At 40.9% G+C, this 15,666-nt stretch overlaps 1 protein-coding gene across 6 annotated transcripts in view; it reads right to left on the reverse strand.

Moving 5' to 3' along the window:
* Positions 1-15,666, reverse strand: part of pde4ca (phosphodiesterase 4C, cAMP-specific a) — a 54,057-nt gene that overhangs the window by 4,017 nt on the left and 34,374 nt on the right. For 4 of the 6 annotated variants that reach the window (XM_034137350.1, XM_034137352.1, XM_034137356.1 and 1 more), the window contains 13 exons: positions 7,249-7,440; positions 6,069-6,113; positions 5,389-5,425; positions 4,614-4,687; positions 4,456-4,508; positions 3,806-3,918; positions 1,631-1,724; positions 1,320-1,492; positions 1,133-1,231; positions 846-1,010; positions 625-724; positions 324-478; positions 106-228 (listed from right to left, as the gene is read on the reverse strand). In XM_034137350.1, the coding sequence (XP_033993241.1) occupies positions 106-228; positions 324-478; positions 625-724; positions 846-1,010; positions 1,133-1,231; positions 1,320-1,492; positions 1,631-1,724; positions 3,806-3,918; positions 4,456-4,508; positions 4,614-4,687; positions 5,389-5,425; positions 6,069-6,113; positions 7,249-7,440 (1,423 nt within the window). The remainder of the gene's footprint in view (positions 1-105; positions 229-323; positions 479-624; positions 725-845; positions 1,011-1,132; positions 1,232-1,319; positions 1,493-1,630; positions 1,725-3,805; positions 3,919-4,455; positions 4,509-4,613; positions 4,688-5,388; positions 5,426-6,068; positions 6,114-7,248; positions 7,441-15,666) is intronic. The other 2 variants (XM_034137351.1, XM_034137353.1) reach the window with 1 other exon arrangement.

Consider the following 15,666-nt stretch of genomic DNA (forward strand, 5'->3'; position numbering starts at 1 on the left):
AAAGAGGCTACAATGCTCTGTAGTGCTAAGGTACAAAACATTTTTCATATTTAATGTGAACATATTGAAGCTCTTAAAATTAATAATAGGCAAATCGTTTTTTACCTGTATGCGGTCTGAGTAGTTATCCAGCAGTAGCACTCCTAGACTGGTGACTTTCTTGGTCTCCACCATAGTTTTCAGGTCTGCCAGGAGGTTCATGTGTTTAGACATATCTGTAGCCAGCACCTGTAGATAAAGCAACCAGATTTAAAAAGATTGTTTGAATAAACAAAGTGTAATCCCTGAAGTGAGAAAGATCAGAACTATGTCGTTATTCTTACCATATCAATGACCATTTTGCGCAGCGACTGCCTCTGCTTTTTGCTCAGGTTCTGAAAGATGTCACAGTTATCTTCCTGCAGAAGCTTGAAGCCAACAGCAAGGTGGTGATTTTCCAGCACCGAGGAGTCATTGTACATCAGGGCCAGCTCAGAGTCTGATTGCAAAAACAAAACGTTTACAGACAGCACAGTAAAACACCAACATGGGAAACACAAATCTACACAGACACGTGTATACAGACACCTTACACTCAGCACTCACACACTTTCAAATAACAGCTGTGGAGTTATTCAAACTCACTGGTGTTGATGAGAAACTGATTGGAAACTCCAGGGTGATCCACATCGTGGATGCCGCTTGCAAACAGAGCGGCGAGGATCTCCAGATCAGTAAACACAGCCTTGGATGAGACAAGAAGGAAAATACTGTCAACATGTGTGCATGTATTTGTGTCCTATCGTTTTGGGTTAATGATAATGGAAGTACGAATCTTCCCCCCTTGGTGAAATTACAAACCCTACCTCCAGAGCAGGCGTGGACAGTAGGACGTGCGTGGACTGGACCACGTCTGCAGCATGGATGTTGTTGTGGTAGGCCGTGTCGGCATGGTAATGATCCTCCAAAGTCATCATGAAGGTAATGAAGGTGTCTGCGGGAATCTTAAAGGACTTCAGCAGGTCACGCTCCTACAGCAGCAGGAGAGAAGGACAGTCAAGCTCAATCATTTACTAAAATGTGAGGTCATTCATTAAAATACTGTCTTGTTCGTCAATTTACCGTAGCAAATGTTGAGAAAGTGAAGAGTTACCTGGAAGACGCTGTACATGGTGACCGTAAGAGGGCGTTTCCCAGAATACTCAGAGACCTTGAAGATGTCGATACCCCATCTGTTTATGTCCTCCAGTTCCTGTTGTCGGACAATAAGCACAGATATACATCATTACAACATACTGTACAATGGAGAGTAAAAAAAAAAGAGTAATTTGTGACCACACCTTTGCTAGAAGTCCTTCCTGGCTGGCGTTGACCCCAAAGCGAGGGATGGTGGAGGGGGCGAGGCTGGGGCTGTGGGTGGCCTTTTTCACACCGCTGATCTGAGACATGGGCCGTTTCTTTTTGTCCTTCTCCTTGGCCGGCGGAGACATGATGTCCATGTCATGTTGCTTCTCTGTCAGATAAAGACAGACACAATGTTAACACAGCAGTCTCTTATTTATTACATTTCAAACGCTAACCATATCACACATTTATCTGATACATATGTTTATGTAAGTAAGTACATTGACCAGAGTGAAAGGTATCTTACCGAGGAAGGTGCTGGAGATGAACTCAGACACCTGGTTCCCTGAACGGCTGGTTTCTGACAGCTGGGTGAGCTCTCGGTTCAGCATCCTCTTGAACTAAGGACAAACACACACAAACATTCATTAATCACACTATTTTTGGTCAAAAGCGGACAGATTAGGATAGATAACATCAGCACCATCTGTTTTTTCAGTCAGGAGAAACACTTGTTGAATGCCATCAGGTTTACATCCTGTTCTCTATGTCCAAGGGTTTGGTGTATTTACTGTATAGAGAGATCAAGTAAATTGTGTCATGCCACAAAGCAACTCACAAACTTTTTAGTCCCCTGAGTTTGAAGGCAGAATATGTCCTCTTGAATAATGCCTAACTCACTGGAACTCATTACCAGAGGTCACATTGACAACTATAATCATCTATAAATATAACCGCAATAGTTACACCAACAACATGTAGATGCCTTCTTTGAAGCATTCGCATGTGTTGTTTTTCTTCTCACGTCACAAAGTGCAAAAGCCAATGAAAACATAAAACACACAAAAAAGCAAGTAGTCTGCTGCACCCAAACACATGCATATGTGGATTGGATTATCAAATCCAAAATCTAATTGAAAGTCTCAGATAAAGTCCACTGTCTCATGTCAGCCACCAGTTTTTTACTTTTTCAAAAGAGCAACATGTGAGCAGTCTCATCCCCTCCCGCCCACTTTCGCCCTCGCTTCCCCTTACCTGAATGAACATCCACGACACAGTGATGAAATAACTCTCTTCTGGCATTTCAGCGCAAAGTCAAGCATGGGAGCAAAAATAAAACTGAGTGAAAGAGCTGAGCTTTCTGGTCCTCCTGAGGGAAGGGACTCTTGGTGCTCCTAAACTGATGGACTGAGCAAAATCTAAAGTTAGCAGGCAGTCCACAAGAGGAAGCTTTGATCAGTACGAGCTGAACAGATTGAAACAAAAAAAACTGTTCAGAGGTCCACGGAAGAAGAAGAAGAAGAAGAAGAAGAAGAAGAAGAAGAAGAAGAAGAAGAAGAAGAGAGTGGAAGCATAGTGGCAGGAATGCTGAGGGATGCGAGGATGCTAGGCAGAGAAGCCTGTGCTCCCCCTGACTCTCCCTCATTCACTCAGTTACTGCCTGCTCCTCTGTGTGTGTAAACAGAGGCAGAACGAGGTACTCTAATCTCCGCCTCCTTCCAAACATGCCTAAGAATAGAGGCCAATCAGACGGCTGCTGCAGCAGAGGCTGGGAGAGACGGAGGGACCTCATTGGTGGGGGGATGCACTCAGTGGGCAGGGCTGAGTGTGACGGAGGCAGAAGTTGTGAGACAAACCATGTGCACCAAGTTTGAAGTAGACATGGAGGAGAAGCTCTGATAGGATGGAGTGGGGGATTTCATTCACGGAGCCAAAAATAAAAACAGTTCCCGAATCGACCTTATGAATATGATTGTAAACAAAATATTTTGGCACAAAGATAAGCTCCAAACAGGCTGCCTAAGCATAATTGAAATTATATTTTAATGAGTGGAAATAAACTAAAGCTGCACAAAAAAAACACAAACTTTTAACTTGCTGCAATTACTCTTTATAAAATCGGTAACCCAACTCTACACTTAATTAACTATGTTGTAACATTCTGAATGAACTTAAAGGAGCATTGCCTCAACTGAGCTATTTAAACATTTAACATTTGAAAAGTCCATAGAGTTCTCACTCTTTTTAGGAGTCATATATTAAAGAAAGTCAGAGATGCAGAAGCTGCTCATTGACTGATCCGGATAAATGGGCTGGTTCGTAACCATGTGGCGTGTGTAATGGTATATGTATCATATACAATGGGGAGTGTGTGTGTAAACATGAAGAGCCTGTGCATATTGGGTGGGCGGTCTAATTGAAGAATCATCAAGCCTGGAACAACGGATGTGGGGGATGCCGTTTCATCTTCAGCTCCCCCTGCCTCAGTTGATTTTTCTGCAGATGTGTGGGGGGAGGAGTGTGTCTAGTCACTATTTGCATGCACGAAACCAACCCGCTCATTCACTAAACCAGCCCCTCTCCACTCTGTTGATGGATGGGAGATGCGCTTCATATTTTCATGATGGTTTCTTTCTAAAAGTGAGCTTTCTGATTTGTTTCAGGATCGCTGAGGGCTCACTGTGTGTTTGCGTACAAGTACCTTGTTGGAAGCCATCTCGCTGACAGAGTGTCGAGTTTTCAGTGTCTCCAGTTGCTCCAGACACCAGTCCAGCTCATCCAGAGTCTCTATGGCCAGCTGCTGGTGCGGCTCCTCTGTACAGGACAAACACAGCAAGGAATTATGGGAAAGTTACAACTAGTAGAGACTGCTCACATTTTGACTAAATTCCCAAAAAGTTTTTTAATGTTTAACTTTCTGTTATTGTTGATTGAGAAATCTAAATAAATGTTTATGTAGTTGTGGAAGGCAACTATAATGTATACATTTACTAAGTACACATTTGAGTTATTTTATTTAAGTATGAATTTAATTCTACTTTGTCCATGTGTTTCATCGCATTTCTAGTTACTAGTTACCTCTTAGCAAGATTTTATGTACAAAAGTAAATCGCATCCTGCAACAATAATGATAATAATAATAATAATATTTGTGCACACAAACAGGGGCCACCAGTGTAGTGAATACCTTCACTTTTTGAACTTGTACTTAAGTGACATTTATCTCTGTGATGTGTCACCAGTAACCCAAATTGTAGCATGATAATGCCCTTCTCTCAGTCTTTCTTAGGCTTTCCAGGCTCAGTGTTGATCATGGGAAGTAAACAGCCCATTTCTGACATCAGTACCGACCTGCGAGGCTGGTCTTGCACATGGATGGTGGATTGTTGCCTGAGGATCGTGTCCTGCAGAAAGAAACCATCCAAAGTGAGCAAGCAAAATTCATAATGTAACTACAGCATGATTATATTTATACTTGTGTGACAGTAAAAACATTTTTTAAGACCTACTTGCTGGCTGTGCGATCTTGCTGGCCGGTTATGACGGCAAAGTTACCTCGGACTGTCCTCAGGCTGGCGAGAACCTAAAAGATAGGAAGAAGAGATTGGATGCACAAGGTCATCATCATCCTCATCATCATCATCATCATAATGTGACGCACAATACATTTCTGATGAAACCACACATGCCACTTAATCCATAGCCTTAAATACTTGCACATGCCTTCACTTAATTCATCTTGAACTAGATCTAAACATTTTTTTTACGTGAAACTCTGGCGAGCCTTGGCAATCAGATAATGCTTTCATGCTCCAAGTTAAAGTGCTGCACAGAAGCATCCCCCTTTTCATTTCTGATGTTTTGATGTCATGTCTGTCACTCCATCTGGAGCCAAACACTGACTCAGCAGCCAGAGTATCCGATATCCAGGCCTGACCCATGTAGCAGCCCTTATCAGCCAACATGCGTATTTAAACAGCATGATCAAGCAGTATTGGATTCACTGCTTATTAAAAGTGTAAAGTGAGCATAAGTGTGACGCACATCCCACGCAAGAGCCATGCAATGCTAGCGGGATGCCTGATCCTGTCCCGGGGCCAACAAAAGGCTGAGGGGCTGTTCCTATGAGGCAGAGAAGCCCGGTCTCGATACCATCTGGACTTTATTTTAGACCTGCTGTCTTTAGCTAACAAGTGAACGGGATTGTCTTTACATTTGACCATCTGGCAATATTTCCAATTGGCATATGATGAAAAAAAAGGGCTGAAAGGTTGGATGACTCACCTGTGCAAATGGTGTGACAATCATGTCTTCTGTATGTCTGCAATTCAGAACAGAATACACAGGAGGAAAAGGCATGAAACACTGACTAGAGGAACTATCTTTAAGCTCCTGAATTATGATAATTCATCTGTGTTAGATAGCAAGGCTTGATAACGTTGTAAAGAGGATTTAAATAGAAACCAAACTACACCTGGTACCACTTCCATATGAAGCAACCAGGGAGCCAGAGAATTCAAATGTACTTACTCGGATATGCTCATTCATCACTCTTTTTTGTCATCATTTTGTTAAAATGTAATAATAATAATAATAATACATTCGATTTGTAAAGCACCTTTCATGTAAAATGTAGCTAAAATGTCATGCACTGTGTATGGTTAGGATGGTGAGGAAACAGTTTAAGGAGGGTGGAAAGGTGGGTGATATACATTGGAACTGGTAAATATTCACAAGCAAATAAAGAACAGACTTGGTTGTCTCTGATTAAGCGCCACATGCAAAAAATAACAAAAGAGAACTGGGTGTTTTAGGGGGGGGGGGGTTAACTGGGATCATAGGTGAAGTGTTTCATATTTAGTCACGATTGTCAAGTGGGAGGTGGGAAATAAAGCAATCTAGAAGGAATGCAGGAGAGGAGATTCAGTGTTTTTATCCAATTTCTTTTATCGTGTTCTTCTCACCGAGATGACAACCAGTTGACTTCCCAGTGCTTCAAGCTTTCTTCCCTTCAAAAACAGATAGGCGAGAGTCGATGAGGAGACCTGCGACTGCTACTTACAGACTTAAAGGTGTTCAGACATTATGACCTTTGTAGGGGACTGGTTTTAGAAATACATTGTAAACACAAAAGGGGAAAAAAAGTAACAACAAAATGTTGTATTTTGCCCATTTCTTTCTTGCATTTGAGATGGAAAAACAGTTAGAAGAACTAATGTTGGGCGGTAGATCGGTGGATTTAATACACACACCTAAAAAACAGCCTGTTTGAAAACTGCCCTAGTGAATCTGAAAGACTGAAACACGAAATTGAAGTTAACTTAAGGTAGACCCCATTTACCAGAGCATGCCACCTAGGCAGTACAACGCATTGGCCTTGGAGTTTCTCTATGAAGCCAAAGAAAAGGGCATATTAAAGGGTATGTTTTCAGTTATTTTTTAACATCACAATACATGCAGACAGTTATTGTTTTTACCAGATTATCAGGTTGAATCCATGCAATTTTGTTTAATTTAGAAAGGTGTTAGTTGTAAGTGCTAACCTAACTCTTGTTACTAGTGTCTTGAAGCTTAACGTCCTCCTGAGCTGCTGAATTTCACCTGCCTAAACAGAGGGGCCTGGATAATTGGACTGTGCCATTTCAGGAAACCAGAAGGGTATTCACAAAAGCCACTCGACCAAAGCTGCCCCTTTTTTGGTGGAGAAATGTCATCTCTCTCTGCAATCAACTATTGACTAGCCTGCAATTTAGAGAGGAGGTCAGTGTCTCTTTGACAGAGGAGCACTCAACATGTTTGAAGATCTGTGTTTATTTAGTTATGCTTAGGTTCTAAAGCATTTCTTCTTAAATGATATATAATTAACCTTACAGTATGGTTGACTTTTGTTGATTTTGTAACTCAAAGCAGCACAGTCTTCATTTTGTGTATTGAATTGGACATGCCATAGTACTGTAGGAACGAGAACTTTTGAGACACAGTTGTAGGGGGTGGAAATAAAGGATATAATCTTGAACAAATCAAGAAAAACACATTTTGCTTACAAAGAAAATAAGTATAAATGATTGTGTATTGTGTAGTACCATTGACGAAGCAGTGCCAGATCAACAGTATAGACTTGTGGAACGACTAAAATAGACTTACAGGTCACTGGCAGTGGAGGAGTTTCTGGAAGGACCTTTGGGTGAAAGGTCAAAGTCAGAGTCGGAGCGGTAGAGGAAAGATTCTCGTCGCTGGCTGTGAGGAAAGTTGGCCTGTAGGACCAGACCGGAGCTGGGGCTGGCCTGGGGGTCCAGAGGGCTGCGCCCCACAGACAATCCATTCTCCACATCAAAACTAAAACAACAAGAGAGAGGGACAGAATGTATTCAGGTTAGATAACTCAACACACAGTTCATGGGTAAACATGCAGATTCATTCCACAGCATGAAAAGGAAAGGAAATGAAAGAAGAAGAATCCATGCATCCGTCCTGACACCCACTTCTCGAATAAGGTGTTGGTTGTAAAACCAATAGCGAGTGAATGTTTTGTCATTCCATGTTAATCCTACAACTGATTTAAACACATCATTATAAGACAGTATGTGTGCAGAAGGAAGCTAATGTCCTGTATTAATCTGCTTCTGGACATTCCTGTAACACATACAGTTTTGTGTTTTGTTTGTATCACGTAGGAACAACTGGAGTACTGATATAACAATTGAATAAACTAGTTTCAGTGAGAGTAGCAGCCAGTGTGGATGTAATAGTGAGACAAATACATAAATCAATAATGACTGATCCAAAGACCACAGATTTCATTATGCTATTAAAATATTACACTTGTGACCACAGACTGTGTAGTCTAATCCAGATAAGAGAGTCAGCTCCAGTAAGGATGAAAGGGAGAAACATAATATGCAATTCTCCAAATCTAAAAATATAACACGCTTTCATCACTCTGTAACACCATACAGCTATTTTTATCTTTTTCACAGGAAATAGTGTATTTTAGAAAGGAAGTGTGACTAGTAATGCACAAAATAAGATGTGAAAATGACAAATTTAGGAGGGTTGCACAATGGATGTGACAGTGTGAAATATGTGGGATTGCAGTTATCACACTGATATATCTGACAGAGTAGACTATAATCAGCACTGCATTTAAATGTGTCTGAAGGAAACACAATTAGACAGGAACCACAACAAGGGGTGTTGAGAGCAAAATAAAGAATAGTTTCTCATTCTGATGTCTACAAACGATAATAATCTTGCAATAGTTGAGCCAACCATTATAACTGACCAACAAAGCCATTCACATCAAGTCGATGACATCAAAAATGGCAGCAGAAATCTCTCCATTTGATACTTTCGGGGTTTTTTCCGCAAATCATGAAAGACAGATTTAGGGCTACCATGTGTTCAGTTATAGAAGGTTGGCCTGAAAAAAGCCAACATGATATGCACTTCATTAGAGGTGTGAAGCATGCATGCTAATGAACATTCAGAAGAGGCCTGCAAGGACTAAAGGAACATCTGGTATAAAATTAGCATCAGAGTATTGACGTGGGTTAATGTGAGTGCAGGTCTAAAAATAGCTCTGCGTTCAGGTGGAGGAGAAGTTTCTCTTGATAAAACATGATATGACTACAGGGAAATACACAAAATAAAGTCACGGCATGGCGTCTTTTCCCAGTCTGGGCACGTTCTTGCTGTAATCCACATCTCTATTTTCCCACAGCCCCTGTGCAGACATGCAAACCCAGAGAGACTTCGTCAACCTGCAGCTCCTTTTGGCAACACGTCTCCTTTTCTAAACAGTCTGAGGAACTCCAGAGTAGAAATCTAGGCTTTAGCAAAACAACCATTAGCAGAACGTGAAGGATTTCGGACAGGCAAGACGCTAAGAAACACATTGGATCTTTTCAAAAATAAATACAGCAGTGGAAAGGATATTCAAAAATAAAAATCGCTAAAATCCAAGGCAAACAGAAAACTGTAGTTATGGCTGCAGCCGTATTAGCTGGAGATGTCTGTTGTTGATAGTGTGGGAAATAATGAATATACACCGACAAATATCATCACAGTACCAAATACATCAAAGATTCCTGGAGAGAGTACTGCATAACACAGTACTAAATACTCTGTAGCTACTCATCATTTCATTTGACTAACACTGTAAAAGAATATAAATGTTTGTGTTTAGTGGGTACTATGTTCACCATATGGGTGTGGCATGTTCGACATGTGCTAATTAGCACTCAACGCTAAGTAAACAACTGATGGGAAAGTCGTTATTCTACAAGCATTGGACAAATTAACATTAAGGATGATGAGAAGGACCTCCAAAATATTACCATTCATCTTATAGACGTAGTGAAGGTCTGCAGCACATTTCATCTCAATCTATTCAATAGATATTTAATTCAAAACCACAAATGTTAACCTCATGGAGGTTCGAAATGAAAATCAGGGGATTACAGTACCACATCCTGATGCCTTTGTGCCAACCCATCCAATAGTTGATGAGATATTTCTGTTAGCGTTACTTACACCATTTATACTTAAATGAGATTCCATTGAAAAATCCAGGCTTGCAGCTTCATACAGTGAACTATCTAATAGTGGGTGTGCTCTAACATGCAAACATCCCATTCCTCTTTGCACTCCATCCTCTTCTGCCCCTCCCCACCCTGATACTCTCCTCAGATGCTGCATGAGGACAAGAGACAGTGTTACTGGCTATTACGTCACACTGAACAGAAGCCCCCATCTCTCCATTCATGTGGCAGATTCAGACTCACTGATGGCACTATACATAGCCAAGGAGAGGAGTCAAAGGAAAGGAGGGCAGGCAGCGTGGTGAGGGTAAAACAGGGCAAAGCACGAGACAAGCACATGAGTTCTTTAAGGTCTTAACTGTGCACTGTGTCGAGCTGTCAGGGTTCATGCCTACAAATGTGTTTTCCCCTGTGTCACAGATGTGAGGACAATCAATCATCTTTACAGAAAAATGTAAGATTCAAGCATGTACCAACTGCACACATATTATGTTTGATTCTGATCTGAACACATATCATCTCAGTTACTACAAGCACACATGTAGCTACGAGCCCCACCCACTCTTTACTCTTCATTCTGTTCTCTATCTGTCTTGTTTGTCCTCTCTAATGATGTTGCACGCTCTGACCAGAGACTTGTTTCTATTTTTATTCCTGCACGACGCTCCCGCCTCTCTGCAGCTAAATTTAGCCTGCTCACACACGGGGAATATACCGATAGAGGCAGCGAAGCAGCCAAAAATAGATTGTCAGGTAGAACACAGAGCCACCCCCTCCCCTTCTCTTTTCCCTCTGCAGCACATTTCTTCCCTCCATTCATGAATATTTATGGAGAAGATTCTATTTGAAGCCGATGCCAAGCTAACATTAGATCACAAATCTAAATATCGCCCACGTTTTTCCCGCGCTGCTATTTCCCTGTCGTTCTCAGGGAAGTGAGCATAGAGTCATTTCTTGCTCATGACACTAGACTAGACTAGACTAGACTAGACTAGACTAGACTAGACGACACACACACACACACACACACACACACACACACACACACACACACACACACACACACACACACACACACACACACACACACACACACACACACACACACACACACACACACACACACACACACACACACACACACACACACACACACACACACACACACACACACACACACACACACACACACACACACACACACACACACACACTGTTGGTGTATGCAAATTATATTTACCTTTTATCTAAGTGTTAGGGGGAAATGGTCTAGAGTTGCATCTTATAAACTCATACAATCATACAGAAACTACATAGCAGGGCTTAATATATATTTTTGGAGCCAATGTTGACGTAGTGAATGTGCTCCGAAACACTTCCATTGTGCACAGTCTCTAAGCATACACTGCATAGTATGCTCAGTAAATATGTCAACTGAGGCATTCTGTGTTTTCAAAGGTTCAAAGGTCAGTTTTAAGGCTAAGCGCGCACGATGTCCGGACAGGAACTTTGTCCCACACCACGGCTGGACTTCATATATGGCTCTATTGTCTTTCAGTTTTTCACATGCCAGTTGAACTCACTCCTCTCTTCAGTCCTTTCCCCTCTCTCTTTTTAGTCTCAGCCGCAAGTGATGAAAATAAAATAACTAAATGGTGTTATTTTTGTTATATTCCCGTTGAGTGGAGCATGTTGTTTAACTTTACCAGATAAGCATGTGTGTGAGTGATGGCTGAAATGTATAGTAGATGCTTTCTGAGGAATGAAATCTTCTAAATTACTCTGAGGACAGAGTCCCTCTACTGGGCTTCGGTGAGATTGCAAGAGCTGGCAATTGTGAATATTCAACTGTAGACTGTGGACATTTACTGTAGAGCGAAAATAATATCATCACTGGTTACTCGGTTGACAAAGACTTCATTAGCAACAGTTTGGATAACTGATTGATTGAGGAATGTTTCCAAAAACAAACAAAAAATGCAGAACATTTCCAACAGCCTCTGAAATAGGAAGATGTATTTGTCTGATTTTATAGTAAATGTAATATCTCTGGGTTCAAACTGTTTTCGGTGGGGAAACCCCATTTATAACAACATGTCACACTAGGGAAAAAGTATGCAAGATTGCAAATAAAATTGATTCAATAAATTGAACTGTCAAAAAAACAGACATGTGCAAAAGTGAATCCACTTACATTAACTCATCTGTTTTCGTTTTTAGTTAACGTTTGTGACATAGTTTTGTAAAACAATTACACATAATGACCTTTTATGAAGATACAAGTTAAAATTACAGTCAATAGATGATAAAAGATGAGACTAAAGAAGGAGAAATCCATCATGAAAGATAACAAGCAATCTGAAACACATTCCACTCCTGTGATACTGTATATGTTTAAATAGATCCATCCTGATTTGGCTTCGGCATTCGCACATGGGGCTCACATCTGCCTTAAAGGCACCACACACACACACACACACACACACACACACACACACACACACACACACACACACACACACACACACACACACACACACACACACACACACACACACACACACACACACACACACACACACACACACACACACACACACACACACACACACACACACACACACACACACACACACACACACACACACACACACACACACACACACACACACACACACACACACACACACACACACACACACACCTGATTACTTTCTAAAGACCACCAAACTGGAGCCAACATTCCTGGGCACCATAAAGCCCAAAAAGAAAAAGTGTATAGAGCGAGGTGTGTTACAGCGTTTGTTATTTAAGTGGCTGGCTGGTAGGACGTGTGATTGATGGTAAACTGTCAGTGGCCCTGTTACTCGACACCTCGCCTGCGTCACCGCCTGTCACGGCAACGTCAATCCCATCTGGGGAGCATTAAAATACAGGAGCTACGGGGCAGAGCAAGCAGGAGAGGGAGAGAGGAGATAGGCCTGTAAACCAGGGCAAGCTGTCATCTGAACCTTCATTCATCACTCCCAGGCCTTAGCCGTGACACAGCCAGAGGTAGAGTTTGTTACACCAGACTCGAAGGACCGGTTCAGCCATTTATTCAAAAGACATTCACTGTAAACGGATGCAATGAATACATGTAACGTATATCTCATTTAGTGACGCTTGAGAGTATTGAAATAATCTCTATAACGTGACAATGAGTGTGTTAAAAACAGTAAATGAAGAGTTGCGAGGGAAAAAAGCAACAAAACTCAAAATGATCTTCCCTGCTGTGGTGTTTAGGCTTTATAGTCTAGGCTGTACGTATCTGCACATGACACATAAAACATATTCTGGAGTAAACAAGGATTAGGATTGTTTTAACGAGACAACCGCAAAATTCACACCAGCAGCTGAGGGTCCACACCCTGAAGCTCAACACACGGAACAAAGTGAACCACGGAGGTGGTAAATCTGGCCACATCACAAAGGCAGACCTTAAAAGAAGTCTTGGAGCAATTTCAAATGCACAGCGACATTTTGTATGTATTACAAAAAGTCACCAGTGTGTGTTTTGAGATAAAAGCTACCGGGGTAGATTTGCAGTACAGATTTGCAATATGAACTCTGATTATATTCATTTGATTAAACAGCGGCTGTATCTACTGAATATTCTCTAAATAGGTCTCAGCATCAAAAGTAGTAGAAGTTTAGTTCAGGTTTAAATATCCTAATTCTGGGAATTTAAATGAAAAATGGTTTAAAGGCCAAAGACAACTATTCTTGTATTTTTTATGTTTCTTTTATTATCTATGCTTTTTAATGACTGTTTTGAAATGCCATTTTATAATGTGTTTCAACTGCCACTTCCTTACAGAGCCCCTCCTCCAACACACACGAATGCGCACATGACCAATGAGGGCACGAGATAAGTTTGTGCACAGATGGAAGGCTGACAGGCAGGTAGGCCATCCAGTTATTTTAGCCGGGCCAGCTAAAATGATTGGTCGTACTTTTTACAGTATTACAGCTTCCACAGATGACATTTTTTTATGGATTTTTTGTCAAAGCACTTAAGATATTCATTGCTATCGGGATGTTAAGAGCATTCCATGGAATATAACAAAACGTGTATCTCGAGCCGGTTTCTCAAACTTACCTACCCCACCTTTAATGTCTTTCATTTTTGTAAAGCACGTTGAATTGCCTTGTGTTGAAAGGTGCTATATAAATAAACTTGCCTCGCCTTTAGACATTTTTGGAGAAATACACTTATTTGCTTTCTTAATGAGAGTTGGATAAAAAGATCAAGATTGCTCGCATGTCTGTATTATAAATATAACGCTATAGCCAGGAGACCGTTAGCTTAACTTGAAACAAACAAACAGTGAAAAGCTTAATATGCCATCGTCTTTAAGAGTCAGACGGTTTTTTAGGTGGCAATAGTAACTTCCTGGAGTCTCTGCCGGTTGCCTGGTAACGGCTTCTGGGAAATAATTAGTTTGGTAAGTAACCCATGTAAAAATTGCTGTTCCTGCAAGAGAGCAATAAGGGAATTTTCCAAAACTCTTCCTCTAACTGATTTCCGTGGTACAACTGTTGCGTGGGCAGCAGCACGCAGAAAAAGCATAAAACCTGGCTCCCAGCCCTCCCTGTTTGTGCCTCTGTTAATCACTAATCCCATTGTTAAAAAAACACGAGGGAAACGACTATGCCACATACTGTATATCCTGTAGATGACACTCAAAGAATTCAACAAACTAAAACTAAAACTCAAAGCAGAGTTATTATTTCAGAAAGTCCTTATGAATAGCTACATACACAATACACTTTCAGACACTGTATTGTTTCACACCCAATAACAATAGAGCCAGTATGTCAACACCTTGGATAACTGCGATATCTATGTATGCACATTGTTCAGAATCAGGCAGTGAAAAATGGTTTTAGAAAGGCAGGAACACAGAATCACTTCAATTCCCTTTTTATAAAACAAGTCAGAGTTTGGAGCTATTCTATATAATGGGACGTTTGTATGGAGCCAGTGATATGAAAAGACCACATTGTTTCTCCTGTTGACTGTTTAATGTAAGATTAGTGTGTCAAATATGATGGAAAAAATGTATTTATTCAAATGTCAACAAAGACTATGTTACTTCAAATCAGGCTGTATTTGTTTTTGTCACAGCGACACACACACACGGAAAAACGTTAGCAGTCAAATAACTGATTTTAAAACCAGCAGTTGCTTTGTAATTTAAATGTGCATGTGTAAGTGTCTGTGTGTGTGTGGTGTGTGTGTGTGTGTGTGTGTGTGTGTGTGTGTGTGTGTCTGTGTGTGTGGTGTGTGTGTGTGTGTGTGTGTGTGTGTGTGTGTGTGTGTGTGTGTGTATATGCTTAAGTCCGTCCACTGTGATTAAATCACAACAGTTTATTTTGCTACAAACTCAGAACAGCTGGAAGTAAGCGAAAGACAGATAAATAAAGACAAAACTAGTAACTTTGCGTGTCTGTGTCGGTACACTCAGTGTTTTGACTCTCTGACGCCTGTAATCTCAGAGGCCGGCCTCCTCCTCAGATCTTTACCTAGGGAAACAACACAATGACGCCTCTACTGGTCAATGCGGAGCGTACAAAGCATGCTGAGGACAGTCTCTTGATCACTCATCAGCTGATTTGATACAGTATAACATTTACAGTATAAATGTGTTTGTTGTATTTTCAGTACAGTATCATGATCAGAGAGGTGTGCAGAAAGCAAAAGGACAGACTGATTTCTCCTGTTAAATGATACAGTTGATAGAAGTATTATATCCAATTGTCCTGAAAAAAATGTTTTTTTTAAAGTTGGATAAGCTCTTATCAGCTTATAAAAGATTCTGATAATTTGAATGCAGTCAATTATTGAGAGATGATTGTGTTTTTTGTGTCTTTGCCTATGAAATTAGACTTGGATAACCAATCTTCCTCTGTAAACACACTCCTCAGGTTAAAATAGGGTTGTTTGTCTTTCCCTTACTAAATGTATTTTTAATTTAAA

The sequence above is a fragment of the Trematomus bernacchii genome, unplaced genomic scaffold, assembly GCF_902827165.1.
Source record: "Trematomus bernacchii unplaced genomic scaffold, fTreBer1.1, whole genome shotgun sequence".
In the NCBI taxonomy this organism is placed as follows: Eukaryota; Metazoa; Chordata; class Actinopteri; order Perciformes; family Nototheniidae; genus Trematomus; species Trematomus bernacchii.